General features: G+C 37.9%; 1 protein-coding gene across 1 annotated transcript in view; it reads right to left on the reverse strand.

The window, feature by feature from the left end:
- Positions 1 to 15,821, reverse strand: part of LOC123877863 — a 60,619-nt gene that overhangs the window by 9,116 nt on the left and 35,682 nt on the right. The window contains exons 2-3 of the mRNA XM_045924793.1: positions 12,966 to 13,148; positions 592 to 649 (exon numbers count right to left, since the gene is read on the reverse strand). Coding sequence (XP_045780749.1) covers positions 592 to 649; positions 12,966 to 13,145 — 238 coding nt within the window. The 5' untranslated portion in view covers positions 13,146 to 13,148. The remainder of the gene's footprint in view (positions 1 to 591; positions 650 to 12,965; positions 13,149 to 15,821) is intronic.

Genomic DNA, 15,821 nt, shown 5'->3' on the forward strand with positions numbered 1-15,821 from the left:
CCCCTGAAAAGGAAGCTGACGTGTTGACCACCAGTCTGTCACCACTTCATGCTTATCGCTCTGAAATGGGGGTAAAACTGTAGGTACATGTCCTGACATTGTCATAATGACATATTCGAGGGGAAATTCACGTGAATTTCTCATTCGCGTATTTCCTTCACCTGCCCTGCACTAATATGGCACCTGCCCTGCACTAATATGGATTTAATTACCTATATTATGACCAACTAGAATCTAGATGATGCCCGTGACTTCGTCAGTGTGAATTTATGTTTTTGAAAATCCCGTAGGAACTCTTTGATTTTCCGGGAAAAAAGTTTCTTATGTCAATTTCCGGGATGCAAACTACTTCTGTACCAAATTTTAAATATAAATCGGTCAAACGTTTGGAATTTTAAGAATCTTAAAGTTCCCGTGGGAACTCCTTGATTTTCCGGGATAAAAAGTAGCCTATGTTCTTCCCCGATATGTAAGCTAACTCTATTCCAAATTGCATCAAAATTGATTAAACTGTTGGGCCGTGAAAAACTAGCAGGCCGACAGACAGACAGATACACTTTCCAATTAATTATAATATTGGTATGGGTTTACCTTTTTCACTGCAGGTGGGCACGCAGTCGCGCACCACTGTCAGCTCGCTCACGTATTTCTGAAACAAAGCAAATTCCATTATCGCTCTCCCTCTTTGTGATGTTCCTCATTACTGAGGGTCATGGTCGTTTCCCTTTGATCATATTTCTTTATTTGTTTTCTTGAGCTAGTAATGCAGGAGGGCATCCAAATACTTTCATATATAAGACTCTACTAAGATTGAAATCTATGGAGTGATTTTTGTCTTTGACTAGACTAATAACGAATTCATTGACACCTCATTCATCAAAATCAGCCCAGTAATTTAGGCGCTACGGTGGAACACACGGAATCTGATACAAACACACATACAATATGCATAGACTGCTAAGATCATAACCTTTCCTTTTGGCTTTGCCGTAGTCGGGTAAAATGTGGTCTTGATATGTCACCTCATGACCTTACACTAAGGTTAACAGAATTATAGATTACCGTCAGTTCACGGATGGCTAACCGGGGGATTAACTCAGTTAACTGGCAGGCTGACTGGCGTCTTGCAATCACACGTCGCACTACCGCTCTACTCAGTTTTCTTATCTTAGAAAGTAAATAGTTACTCTTTTTTACACGCTTTATAGTATTGTAACTGTACTTTCGTAACAATGTCATGTGCGGCTACATTAAAGTTAACGTCAATGCTCAGCAACGCCATAATTATCGCGATAATCAACGCGTTAAACTGAGTGGCCACACTTAAACGTCTAATGCCTAAATTGCATTAAAGTTAAAATCGTAAAACGCCAAACGGCACTGTGAATGCCGTTGTACGTTGATCGTGGCTACATCTACGTTCAACATGACTGGTTTAGCGGATTATAGTTTTGTAGGTTCCTTGAATGGCATGTTTTTTCCTCACGATGTTTTCCTTCACTACTAGTGATATACATTTAATTACTTGAATTGCACCTATGAAAAGTTAGAAATCTCAGATCCACTGAATAGAAAACCCTAACGTAACGTCGTGGTCATTACGGCTTATTTTACCTACCCTGAAAAACTTACTTAGTGCTAGAAGCTTAGTACGTATAAGTTTTGTGATGGCTCGGTATGGAACCTGCAAGTGCTAGATATAAACCCTGCTGCGTTAAATATTGGCTATTCATCAACCTTTCAACAAATGGGGTTCAAACCGACCCTTGAGACCCTATTATCTTAATACCGTAGCAAGCTGCCGCACCTAATTTATTCTAATCGGGGTCGTTCTTCACTAATTTGTGTACCTCAGGGGCCCAGGTGGCGTAAATTGGATTATGCTGAGGACATTTTTAAAATTCAAAGGATCTTGTAAATTAGATTTTTATTTTTACTTTAAAAATAACAACAAAAGTAACAATGGTACTTAGTTAATACAAAACTTTGGTTTAGATTTTGGTTTGGTTTTGGTTTATTTGGTTTGTCTGGTGGGAGGCTTCGGCCGTGACTAGTGACTATCTTTGGGTTTGGAATTTTATAATTTCTAAATTTCTGGTCTGGTCTGTTTCGGCCGTGGCTGGTTGCCGCCCTACCGGCAGAGCCGTGCCGCCAAGCGATTTAGCGTTTCGGTACGATGCCGTGTACAACCCAAAGGAGTATGGGTTTAATGAAAAACTGCCATACTCCTTCCAGGTTAGGCTTCCATCTTAGATTGCATCATCACTTACCACCAGCTGAGATTACAGTCAAGGGCTAACTTACATTATATCTGAATAAAAATAAAAATAAAAGAATTAAAAAACCCCTGCTAGCGTGCATCACAGTGTAAGGCATATTGCATTTGAAGTGGAAAAATCGGTCATGTTCGAGTCGGATTCGCACCAGGGTTCCGTACCATCCTACCTACAAGATATAAAACACTTATTATTATTTTTTTAATTTTCGTGGCAGCCATTTTGTAATTATTATCATTTGTTGTTAAAATCAGAAATTTTAAGAAGTACACATTGTGTGAAAATTTCAACTCTACCTATTACAGTTTACGAGATACAGTCTGCTCACAGACGGACGGTCAGCGGAGGCTAGTAATAGGGTCCCGTTGGCTACGGGTACGGAACCCTAATAAATGATTTAATTTGTTAATCGGAGTGGAAGAAAGAGGAAAAGCACTGAGCACTGACCTTCACGTCAGTTAGTTTCGCTCTAAATATCATTTCTCGGAACATTATATTGCGGTTATGGACATTTTATATTTTTTTTATCAACTTTCCAGTGGATTATGGAAATTAGATTTCACTCATTGCGGAAGGTCATACTCTTTACATTATTTACATAATACATACTTACTTAACCTAGTAGACGGTGCCCGCAATTTCATCCGCGTGGCAAGTTTTTATAATTTTCGAAAGTGTACAATATTACCCTATTAGAATAAATGACTTTGACTTTGACTTTAGCGGAATTAATTTTCCGGGATAAAAAGTTGTGTCTATGTTCGTTTTCGGATGCAAGCTATCTCTGTACCAAATTTTATAAAGTAAGTTAAACGGAATCTTTTAGAATAGAAACGGAATCTTTAAGGAATTCTGATTTCCTGGGACAAAATGACCACCATCGGGATAGATGCTAACTCTGTACTAAATGTCAAAACCGGTTAAATGGATGGCCTTCAAAAGCTAGCGGAGTTCTACAAAGTAACACTTCTATAAAATAAAATAAAATATTTTCTACTCGTATGTTGAAGTCGGGTCCTTATATTTTTTGTGATGAATAAAGTCTGGTTTAAGTCTACAATAATTTCAGTCTAGACTTTTATTACTTCAGTGGTTTGGAGGTTAGGGAAGGGGATAATAAATGAAATTTTGTCCGGCATTAATTAGCGGGATTGTATTGTGATCTAATTTACTGGCCGCAGTCTTCTATTAGACCTTAGTAATTGACTCCAGGATTATATTAAAGAAATTTCTGTGTTATATTTTCAGACTAGCCGACCTGCTCGCTCTGGCTTCGCTTAAGTGGAATTTGTCAAAAATTTTTCTTCGAACCTTTTTTGAATCCTACGCGAAAGTTTGTATGTATGGATGTTTTTTACTCTTTCACGCAAAAACTACTGGACGGATTTGGCTGAAATTCGGAATGGAGATAGTTTATACCCTGGATTAACACATAGACTTGATTTTTCGGAATAGTACATAAAAAGTAGCCTATGTCCGTCCCCGGCATGTAAGTTAACACTGTACTAAATTTTATAATATGTGTAGAAGTGTTAACCGTGTACTAAGGTTTGCATATTTAGTTTTTTTTAACCTATTGTGATGTATTTATGATGTGAATGGAGTGTTAACTATGATATTGGTAAGTTTGAAAGGGGCGTGTACAGCCTGCCAAACTGTGTTAGATTTATTATTTTGTGTTTATCCTGTGTGTGTTACCAGGACATAAACTGTGTATATATTTTAATTATTTGATAATAAAGACATTTTTCAAACAAAACAAACAAACTAAATTTTATCAAAATCGGTTAAACCGCTAGGCCGTGAAAAGCTAGCAGACAGACAGACACACTTTCGCATTTATAATATTAGTATGGAATGGATTTGTTATGCCTCTATCACCGCAGTGTAGCTAGTTGTTTGTGTGTGACGATATCTGCAGCAAAAACGATGCTTTGGTCACGTCCTGCAGCGCGGGGTACACAAATTAAGCGTCTAACGAGCGCTTTGAGATGACTTTGGACTAGAGGTGAGCGCTCAAAGCACGTGCACCGCAGATAATGGGTATTGGCTTCTTATATTATTATCTACCCATTGATTTACTTCATACAAATAATTTATTCCCGTACACTTGCTCGCATGAATGTGTCTTTGCAGTTCCATATTAATTTATCTAATCAAGTTAGTTTAATACAAGACGTGTAAATTAAAAATTTATAATACCCCCGACAAATACTAAATTAAGATCGGCTCATCAGTTTAGGAGCTACGATGCCACAGACAGATAGGTACACAGATACACAGATACGCAGATACGCTGATACACACGTCAAACTTATAACACCCTTCTTTTTGGGTCGGTTGTTAAAAATTGATATTTGGCTGATTCGATTTCATACGATCTGTTCCTAGGAGGCCAACAAGAGTGAACTTGCAATAAATACGGGTGTTTTGAAGGTTTTTGTTTGAGTCTCCTTCCGAGATTCGGAGCGATTATTGAATATTTTCGGTGTTTTAGATCGTGGAACTGGATAATTAGATGTTGTGATAGCAACCACGTTCTAATTTTTATTTTTATTTTGCCATTAGTTTATTTATATTAAAACTCTCGGATAACCTCACACGCGTTGGATCTGTGTTCTTCGCGTAGCTTTTGGGAGGACATAATTCTATAAAAATATTGAAATAATATGTACCTTCTTTTCTTAGCGACGCTTAAAATATTCTTTTTTGAAACTCATAATAAAAATAATCGTCCATTCATCGTCCGATAGTGGTGTGGTAGCGGGGTAAGAAGTTCGCGTCATCTTATTGAGCAGATCCCGTGAAATATGACGCCGTTAACACTCGCCGTGAAATATGAACGCGTTACAGCGCGAGCGTACTTACGGCGTGTGAAGCTATCATAAAACTTGTCGCTCCTATTGCGTTATGAGAAATGAGATACTTATGATCGTATGATAAACTATGATGTTTATACAGGGAACCAAAAGCTTAATTTGCTATAATCCGCTAAACCAAACTTTGTATGGTGCAACATGCAGCATAGAGAAACTTCAATCATCTTCATCTCTCTCTGACTTTCTAATACCAAACATTGCTATTTCTTGGCTATATGCCGCCCCAAACGGGAACCCAGGAAGTAAGAAGAAGACTCTAAGCTTTCTCACGAGACCCATAGTTGGCGACCATGTCCCGGATCCCAAAATCACTTTACTCTTGGCAGAAATCTAACTCACTATTGATATAAGGACATATATCCACATCTGAACGAAGGTTTACAGCTTAAGTTCTCAAGCTACAAGGAGAACAAACGATAAACCGTCGCAGAAAACACCGGCGGCGCAAAATCGAAAACCAATACCGAATCAGTTTGCCAAAAGCAAAGCGCTCGAGACAAATACTTACTAGCTGTGCTAGTGTTGCCCGCTTTTAGGGACTATACACAAATGTTCGGTACGATTCGGATCGTTTTCTTCCTAGTATTACATTACCCGTTGGAGTAAATCGCTTACCGCCTGGACCGATGACTTTATGAAAGTCAGGCGAGGTGGTTGAATGAGAAAGGTAAGAGGACTGTGTGGTACCATATGGATGCAAACCTATTTTTAAAACTGGACAGAGGCCTCGAAAAACTGTCAAGGGTACTCTTGTAGAAATCTCTTAAAGAGATAAATGCTTTCTGTTCACTTCTTCTTGATTTTCTCTAATATTAGATCAATTCATGGGTTATTTTGAAACTGCCATACTTCTCTTTCAGTCGATCGTAGTTTCACACTTCTGTGGTTCTATCTTACAAAATATCATCGTCACATTTTATCATCGGATTAAATACAAGTTTTTAATGCAGTTTCAATTTTTTAACACTTCTAAATAATTTATGTAAGTATTGTAAAATACTATTAAGTGTTTGAAAGAGTAAAAAAGAAAGATAACGGAACGAGAGCAAACTAAGTAAATAACTAGAAAATATTATTACTTAGTTCAAAGTTTTTAGAAATTTTTAGATTTTAAACACTGCTTTATAAAACTGCAGCTTGCCTTTCGATAAGTGTGTGTAGTACCTAAGCTCAGCTAGACATGAAGTTCTAACATCGGTATAGTATACAGGAAATAACTTTCTGATCCTCTATGCGGTAGGCGATCATGGGTCGGACGAGCGAAGTTGTTAGTCTTCATTATTCCTGCATCGTTCTAGGTCATTCTAGAATATTCCCCACATTTAACCAGACGTTTACTAATGTTGAGCGAGCCAAGCAAGATTAGCGAGAATGTTTAAATAATTTGCGCTTCGTGCGTCCATCGGTCGGCCTATTTGTCGGCCATAGTGTTTATTCATAGTTGCACAATATCAATGGTGCTAATAAAATTAAATCCTGTACAATGGTACGGAACTCTACGTGTGCGGGTCCGACTCGCACTTGACCGGTTATTAAATGCCCAAAATTAAATATTATTATAGATAAATCAACAAATTATTCGTCTTTATTTACCAATACTAAGTATACTCAATACAAAAATTAGAAAACAAAAATGTCATTCAAACCACTAAGGTAGAAAGGGTCAAGAGGCGCAAATATGAAGATATTATAAAAAATAATTCCTTAATCATGCCTTTTGGGGGTAGAGATTGGAGACCATGGGTTCGTGGGGCGTAGATGCCAGATCCTTTTTTAAGGACCTGTCATCCCGTCTCGTGGAGTCCACGGGCGACCGGAGTTCTGGCAATAACCTCGGTTCAAATTCAAGATATTTTTATTCAATTAAACTTTTACAAGTGCTTTTGAATCCTCAAAATAAATTACCACTGGTTCGGAATGCCATAATATGTGCCATAATATGTCAGAATATTGGTCTGGCCATTCAACGAGGAAACACAACCAACGTTCTGCACACCCTGCCTCGTTTCAGTGGTTTAGATGACATTTTTGTTTTGCAATTTATAGATACCTATATCATATCTTATTTATCTCTACGAGATAAGCATCTCGTGGCCAGCTCTCCACCTCAGTAATATCTGGAGGGTTGGCGCTTAAGCATGTAAACAAGCAATTAATCTTGGTTACGTCCCCATTCAGCCGCCTGAAGCGGGTCGGAAGGGACCTTATAAAATTGGACCCCGGCGAGGGCGACGGGGAAACCTATAACTCATTGGGAGACGATTTTTCAATACATTGTACCTACCTACATTTCCTTTTACATTGCGGAAGTTAAGGAAACTGAGGTGCGCTTTGAATAGAAGTGGATGGATGGGTAGCTAGGATAATTAATTATTTATAGGTTGAGATGGCAACTGAAGTGAGGCGCCCTGCACACCCGCATAGCCCCCGCGTTTTCCGCGAGGGAGTTTCCTCCCCGATTGCCATTTCAACCTGTCGTGTATTATACAGTTACAGCTGTAGTTTGACCTGTTTCAGTCATGATTGCATATCAAATCCTTGAAAAGAGCAACCGTCGAGTTTCTTGCTGATACTTCTATGTAGGAAAGGCATTCCAAACCAGGTGGTAGATGCATTTGACGATTCAGAGTACCTTGTAAAATTTAATTGAATAAAAAAATATTTTGATTTTGTCCGCGACTTCATCCGCATGGATTACGGTTTTCAAAAAAATATGTGGGAACTGTTTGACTTCTGGAATAAAGTAGTATTGTCCAGGCTTCTGTCAATCGGCTGCTACGTTGTGCTCGATTGAAGAACAAACCAACAAACACACAGTCTCTTTCATAATATGGGTACGCGTAATAGGCAGCCCTATTGGATCTTTTTTCTATTGTTCCCGTGGGATACCAATTTTTTGTATAAATAAATTCTATTATTGCAAATGTTTAATAGTGACCGTTTCTTTTCTTACAATCAGTTTCCGAAATTAAATTAAATAGGCCCCTGGGCACAATGAACTTGCTGGGTACACGATGAATGAAAATAATTCATTACTAGCTGATACCCGCGACTTCGTTCGCGTGGATGTAGGTTTTTTAAAATTCCCGTGGGAACTCTTTGATTTTCCGGGATAAAAAGTAGCCTATGTGCTAATCCAGGGTATAATCTATCTTCATTTTAAATTTCAGCCCAATCCGTCTAGTAGTTTTTGCGTGAAGGAGTAACAAACACACACACACACACACACACACACGCATACAAACTTTCTCCTTTATAATATTAGTGTGATTTTTTTCATTTCAAAGGTCTATGGATAAACTCTTTAAATTACATCAACCACAAATGTGTAATTACTAGGTTTTAGATTCGACTTATGAGGCTCTAGATGGGATCAAATGCGTGGAAAATTGCTCCCGTTTTGGTTTTCATGGGATATTTTTAGGATTCCGTATCTCAAAAGGAAAAACGGAACCCTTATAGGATCACTTTGTTGTCTGTCTGTCTGTCTGTCTGTCCGTCCGTCCGTCCATCGTGTCTGTCAAGAAACCTATAGGATACTTCCGTTGACCTAGAATCATGAAATTTGGCAGGTAGGTAGGTCTTATAGCACAAGTAGGTACACGAATAAATCAAATAAGATAAATAAAGTAAGATAACTTATACCAAGTGGGGTATCATATTTTGAAAGGGCTTTACTTGTTGATTCTAAAACAGATTTTTATGTATAATAGTTTTCGATTTATCGAGCAAAATGTCGGAAAAAATACCTGAGTACGGAACCCTCGCTGCGCGAGTCTGAATCGCACTTGGCCGGATTTTTTAGGATTAGTGGAATTTCTACATACAAGGGGGTTAAATAAGGTAGGAAGTTAGTATGAAAGTCCGTCATTTTTCAAGTTTTTTAGGTATTTGGGTTTTGAGGCAAAAACAGCAATATGGGTATGTACAGAATTTGTAATAAGAAAAATAAAGGCCGTAGCTCACTTACACGTAGGCACGGTAAAAGAATAAACATTCAAATATGGGCGATGGGCTTTCAAATAAGTGAAACTTAGATTTATTGCTTAGGTGTTAAGTTTTATTTTATAATAAATATTTTTGTTCTCATTAAAAAAAAACCTGGCCACTTGAGCCATGTCATTTTGTTCGTGATCTGTCATCTATACCTACTATTCTATATCAATGGGCGAAAATATGGCGAAAATAAAGAAGTTCATATTTCAAGACATTTTGAAAATCCCCTCACCAATTTTCGAAAATTCCAGTCGCATAAAGCCGGGGCGTGTTACTAGTACTTAGTAGTAGTACTAGGTAGTTAATAGAATTGATAGATAATAATCCAATTATAAGCCATTATACAGCGTGTTCATGTCGATACTGATAACCGTGTATGGCGCCGCGGCATCGCACATGCATGCGCTGTGCTGATACCATAATGTCTGGATAACATGATGTCGACTGACACGAAGTCTTTTTATCACGAAGGTGATCCACACCAGAGTGAATTAGACTGAGGGAACTCTCGGTTTGATCCAAAATATTAGGCTTTAAGTGAAATCAAAGAAAAATACACTATTTATAGGCTACCTAGCGTCACATGTAGGAACATTCGACGCCTGCCAGTGACGTCGAAGTCTCGATGTTTGGTTACAAATTCCGTAACTGTCGTGAACTGGGCTTATACAAAGAAAGGGTTCCGCATTGAATTTTTGAAAACAGCAAACGCTGAGTTTCTTGCTGGTTCTTCTTCATTGTGTGGGCATTCCGATTTCCGAACCAGTTCTGTTCACTTGACAATTTAAAAGCACTTCGTTTTTTTTTCGAGTAAATTTAAAAAACCACATTCGAAATTCAATAGAAAGAATAGTTTCGTGTGTGATTGGTTGGTGACTCAAAATGGTTAACACCCACTGAGGTTTTTGATTTTATTTTGTACTAGCGCCCGCCCCGGCTTCGCACGGGTGGACACTACCACGAAAAATCCTATCTATTTTCCGGGATAAAATATAGCCTATACGGATTCGGAAGAATCCCTCTAAGTAATGGTAAAAGAAATTATGAAATCGGTCCAGTAGTTTTTGAGCCTATTCAATACAAACATACAAAAATACAAAAATACAAAGGTTTCCTCTTTATAATATTAGTATAGATTGGATAACGTAACAGTGAGAGCGCTTATACTAATTTATTTTAGACCGTTTATGTTCATTGAGCCTCGATAGCCCAACGGTTAAAGGAGCGGACTGAAATTCGAAAGGTCGGCGGTTCAAACCCCACCCGTTGCACTATTGTCGTACCCACTCCTGGCACAAGCTTTTTTTTTTTTTAATTATATAGACTAGCGCTTGGCTGCAATCAGACCTGCCAGCAAGTGATGATGCACTTTGCACACATAGTACAGCTTTGTACTTAATGGGAGGGGAAAAGGGGAATATTACAAAGGGGGGACAAACTTGGCTAGTATCTATCTCACACCTATATCTAGAATTTTTTGCACTTAATTTTTTTAATTTAATATTCTTGTTTCGCTTTTACGACGCAGCCTGGTAACAAATTATAAATTTAAATTTTATTCGACTTCACGAAGAAAGAAATATTAAACTGAGTAAAATTCTAAAAGCTTCGTGAAATTTTAAATGCAATTTTCGTGGATTGACAATGGTTGATAGATTTGAATGTTTGTGAATATTATATCGCGAATAGGTAATATTACCAACTCCGCTCAATAATGTTAGATGTCAACCCCACAAACAACATTATACTATTTGATCGATGAGTTGTTTAGTTGTTTTAGGGTTCCACATCTCAAAGGGATTTTACGAAATTTTCAATTTACAAGAGTTGCACCTACCGTTCCTTAAGTTAATAAATTCCTTAAGTTAATAATAAATTAAGTGAAATACCCACTGTTCTATCTCTAAGTTATGTAATTTTTAAACGCTCTAAATATTGAGCTCGTAAGTTCTAAATAACCAAAATCGATTACAAATATCGATTACAAACAAATCTTTCTTCTTTATAGTATTAAGAACTAGATAGAACTCTTTAATTTCCCGGGATAAAATGTCCCATTTCGATTTCCGGGATGCAAGCTACCTCTGTGCCTTTCATATAAATCGGTTAAAGAGATGGGCCTTTAAGAATCCCCTGGGAACTCTTTGATTTTTCGGGATAAAAAGTAGGTTATGTCCGTCCCCTGGATGTAAGCTAACTCTGTATATTTCATCAAAATCAGTTAAACTGTTGCACCGTGAAAAGCTGGCAGACAGACAGACACACTTTCGCATTTATAATATTAGTAGGTATGGATGTGGATTTATAGCGACTTAAACGGCAATAAAACCCAGTTTGAAATGTGCAAATGAAGCCCTTTAACGTTATGATATTCTACTTGACCTAATAACTCCTCTTAAAAATACAACCCCTCATTTCGCCTCTTTTGAAATAAATTCTAAATTATTTCACTCGCCATTGAAGAAGGGTAATTAATTTCATTATTTAAATGTAACCCTACTGAAATACGAGTACAAACACACCGACAAACGGACGAGGTGGCTCCATAGGGGTCCCCTTTTAACCATTTTCATACGGAACGCTAAAACTAAAGTGATGTACAAAAGTACTCTAATAAGTTTTTACCCGGGCAAAAGAAACAAGATATGAAGCCTGAATAAAGTTTGTCATCTGAATCCTTCATCAACCCGTCGCTCGCTCGTGCAATCCCATAAACCCGGATACAGATTAGGAGCAGTCCGTGAAAATGTCCATTTCCACAAGAACATTTTATGCTGTCTTATTTTATGCAATGGCGTCCCTTTTCCATGACATCCCAAAGTTAAGGCGGCGAATACACGACGAGCAATCTAGCGTTCTGAATTATTCTGCGTTCAGAGTTCTATGTACTCTATGCTTGGACCTCTACACAAAGCATCAAGATGAAAGCAGCGACCATTTTTAGGTTTCCGACCCGAAGGGTACCAATGGCATTACTAAGCTTACATTGTCCGTTTTACGTCCGTCCGTCCGTCTGTCTGTCAGCGAGCTGTATATTTTGAACCAGAATATGTAGAGAATTGAAAATTTCACAGAATATGTTTTTCTTGCCGCTATAAAAACAAATAACAAAAATTAAAATGGCCGCCATGAAAATTTATGAAAATTAAAAGTGCTATTTCTTGTATGATGGTACGGAGTCCTTCATGTGTCGAACTTGACTGTTTTTAACCCCCGACCCAAAAAGAGGCGTGTTATAAGTTTGACGTGTGTATCTGTGTATGTATCTGTGTGTGTATTGTTATTATTCTTTCAAACTTACAATATCGGCCCGAAAGACAGCACGCAGAAAAAAAACAGCTTTTACTTGTTAGACCTTCACACTCTTGCCTCGAAATCTGAACTAGACCGTCCGTAGTGGAATTGATACTTATGCGCGATGACATCCCTTCAACATGGCGTCGCGAAGATGAATGTTGAGATAATTCGAGTTAACGGTTTGTAATCATTGTGATATTAGGAAGCAGGGAACATTACGTTACTGTTACTTGCTGATAATACATTTCCTTAAGTACAATATAATTCGTGTTGATGGTTTCCTTAATCTCAGTGAAAGCTTCTACCGTTATTAATAACACAAATCAGAAACATTTTAGTCAGGCGTTCGCATTTTTGCAGCTGACTAAACTTATACGAAAGGGGTGCAGGTTTCCTCACGATGTTTGCCTTCAGGTTAAAGCAAGTGATGATGACGATGTTGCCTTCAATGTTCTGAATCGTCCTGTAAGTTGGATTCAGTGGCTAACCTCATTCTCGAATAAAGGTTGTTACTCACGATGCAGTATTTAGCGTCGGGCGGGCACTGGTTGAGCCGTGCCGCGCTGCGGTTGTTGCAAGGGGTGATGGAGCCCACCCCGTCGCTGTACTGGCCGCACTGCCAGCACTTGATGCCGGCCGTCGCCGCCACCAGCGACAGCAGCAGGCCAACTGATACCAACCGAGCCGTACTTGACATAGTCTGTGGAAGATAAATAAATTTTAAGCAAGCATAGAATTTGACAATGAAGAAGGTGTGTGGCAACCAGAACAACGTTCTGTTGAGCATCCTAAACTTATCGTCTTCTAGAAAAAATCCCAAGAAATTCCTGAAATTTCTTGTCTCATAAGATAACTCAGAGTAACTCAGTGGTCGATGGTGCGAGTAATTTTTTCTTGGAGTTTCTCTACGTGATCAAATCAGATAAATTAGGAGATCCGCATGAGAACCAGAAAAACTAGAAAATCTCAACGACTTGCGAAATGGGAAGGCCTTTGGTTCTTGCTGTTCCTGTTTGTTTTAGTGGCCGTCTAGTGCAATAAAATAAATGTCATAAATAAGAACTTGTGTTTCAGTTTTATTGTTTACTAGCCGATGCCCGCGACTTCGCCCGCGCGGATTTAGGTTTTCTGAAATCCCGTGGGAACTCTTTGATTTTTCGGGATAAAAAGTAGCCTATGTGCTAATCCAGGATGTTATCTATCTCCATTCTAAATTTCAGCCAAATCCGTTCAGTAGTTTTTGCGTGAAGGAATAACAAACATACACACACACACACACACACACATACAAACTTTCGCCTTTATAACTGTAAGGTTATTTTAAAAAAAGTTGATTTGAATTGTCAACAATAATATAAAATTATTAATTTATCTAATGCTTAATCTTTAAATAAATCTTTAGTTTGATAAAATCGATATTTGGCTCATTCGATGTCATACAATCTGTTGCTAGGAGGCCAACAAGATTGTACTTGCATAAATACGGGTGTTTTGAAGGTTTTAGTTCAGTCTCCTTCTGAGATTCGGAGCGATATCGCATATTTTCGGTATTTGGATTGTGAACTGAATAATTAGATGTGATAGCAATCACGCTCTAATTAAATTATTTATTTTGGCATTAGTTTGTTTAGATTAAAACTCTCGTATAACCTTACACATTAAACTTGTGTTTTTTTGTGTTGGTTTTGGAGAGGACATTCCAATAATTCGATAAAAATATTTAAATAATACCTGCTTTTCTGAGTGACGCCAATATAATATTAGTGTGATTTAGTTTAGAAGTTTAATTAGAGTTGGGTAGCAGTCCAAGCACGATCAGTGCAACACATCTCTCTTGTGGTTTTGACGAAGTTTTGTCGTTAAAAAAGCCGCGACAAAAGCCGCGAAAACGCCTTGTCACACTGATTTCGCTTGGGTTGTAGAGCGTTAATGGTCGATTAAGGACAGATAGTTGTTTCAGAGAATGTTTTGGGGAGATTCTATTGCCGCAAATATCTTCCATCTTGAAATAAACCCTCACAATTTAACATCTCTTACTCTCTGTTCAAAAATACAGTAATATGGCTTTTATCGACTTTATAATAAGAACCATATTCCAATGAATAAATATTAGTCAATTATCTTCAGAACTTTGAGAAGGGTAGCTGATGTAAGATGTTACACGACAGTGTTTCGACTTTTTTATAGCCTTGTGATACATGGTCTGAATATTTGCCTTGAATACATTCACGTAGGTACGTGGCTAAAATTTGTACCTAGGTATTTAAAGTTTTAAAGAATCTAAAGGATAAGGTCGATATACGAGGTGTAACCAACACTAGCAAAAACTTAGCGTATACCTAAACACAATCCAATGCCGCCATCTGCCTTATCTTGTACTTTTAGTGATTTAGTATATTTCAAATCTGCATTGTAGTATTCAAAACTCGAATCAACGCTCCACTGACGACGCGGCATTGACTTCGAGTCGTCTATTTACGGAACGTTCGTTGACCTTTAGAGTCAGTCAGATGTTTTATTTTGAACGTTAAAAAAAAATTGAAATTCTGAGCAACTTTGTAGAGCCAAGCTGTAGAGTGCATAATATCATGAATAACCTCGACATAATATTGTGGTATCGTACATTTTTTTTAAATCAAATTAGCGAGCTAACGAGCAGGCGAGTCACCTGTAAGTAATTACGCCGCCCATGAACATTTGCAGTACCAGAGGAACCGCAAATGCGTTGTCAGCCTTTCAGGAACCTGTTGATGCGCCCCTTGAATAACCTCATGTTCTGGTAGATTCATTCTAGGAGAAACACCACCGTCGATTTCCCAGTTTGCATCCCAAACAGGTGTACAAATTACATAGCTTTTTAAGCCTTTACTGAGAAAAATCAATTAAACAAACACATACCAGTGTATACTTTTGATTTGACTTCATTTTATAACAAAAATCTTTGAAATTTTTTGAAAAAGTATAAGGCTGGTTGGGGACACACTATTATTTACATTCCAAATGTTCTTTTAATGACTGTGACAAATAGGTTTTTAGTAGAGAAAAGGAGAAAGGTGCGTCACAAGGGAGTATAAAGTTTCGTTAACCTGAATATTTGAGGGAGGATTTATGTATGTTTTCATTCGGCCACGGCTCGCGTGCAGCCGCGCGCGGCGCCGGGTAATTTACTGAGTGTTATTTGTGTTGCCTGTTAGAGAGTAATGTATCTTGCGTGCTACTTGTGTTTGTGAAGTACCAATACGTTTTACTGTAAACTCAGAGGGCGATAGAGTAAAGCAAAAGTAAAAGTAAAATATTTAAAAAAAAAAATCAAAATATTTTTATTCAATTAAACTTTTACAAGTGCTTTTAAATCGTCAAAATAATCTACCAC

Source organism: Maniola jurtina, chromosome 24 (assembly GCF_905333055.1).
Source record: "Maniola jurtina chromosome 24, ilManJurt1.1, whole genome shotgun sequence".
NCBI classification, from domain to species: domain Eukaryota; kingdom Metazoa; phylum Arthropoda; class Insecta; order Lepidoptera; family Nymphalidae; genus Maniola; species Maniola jurtina.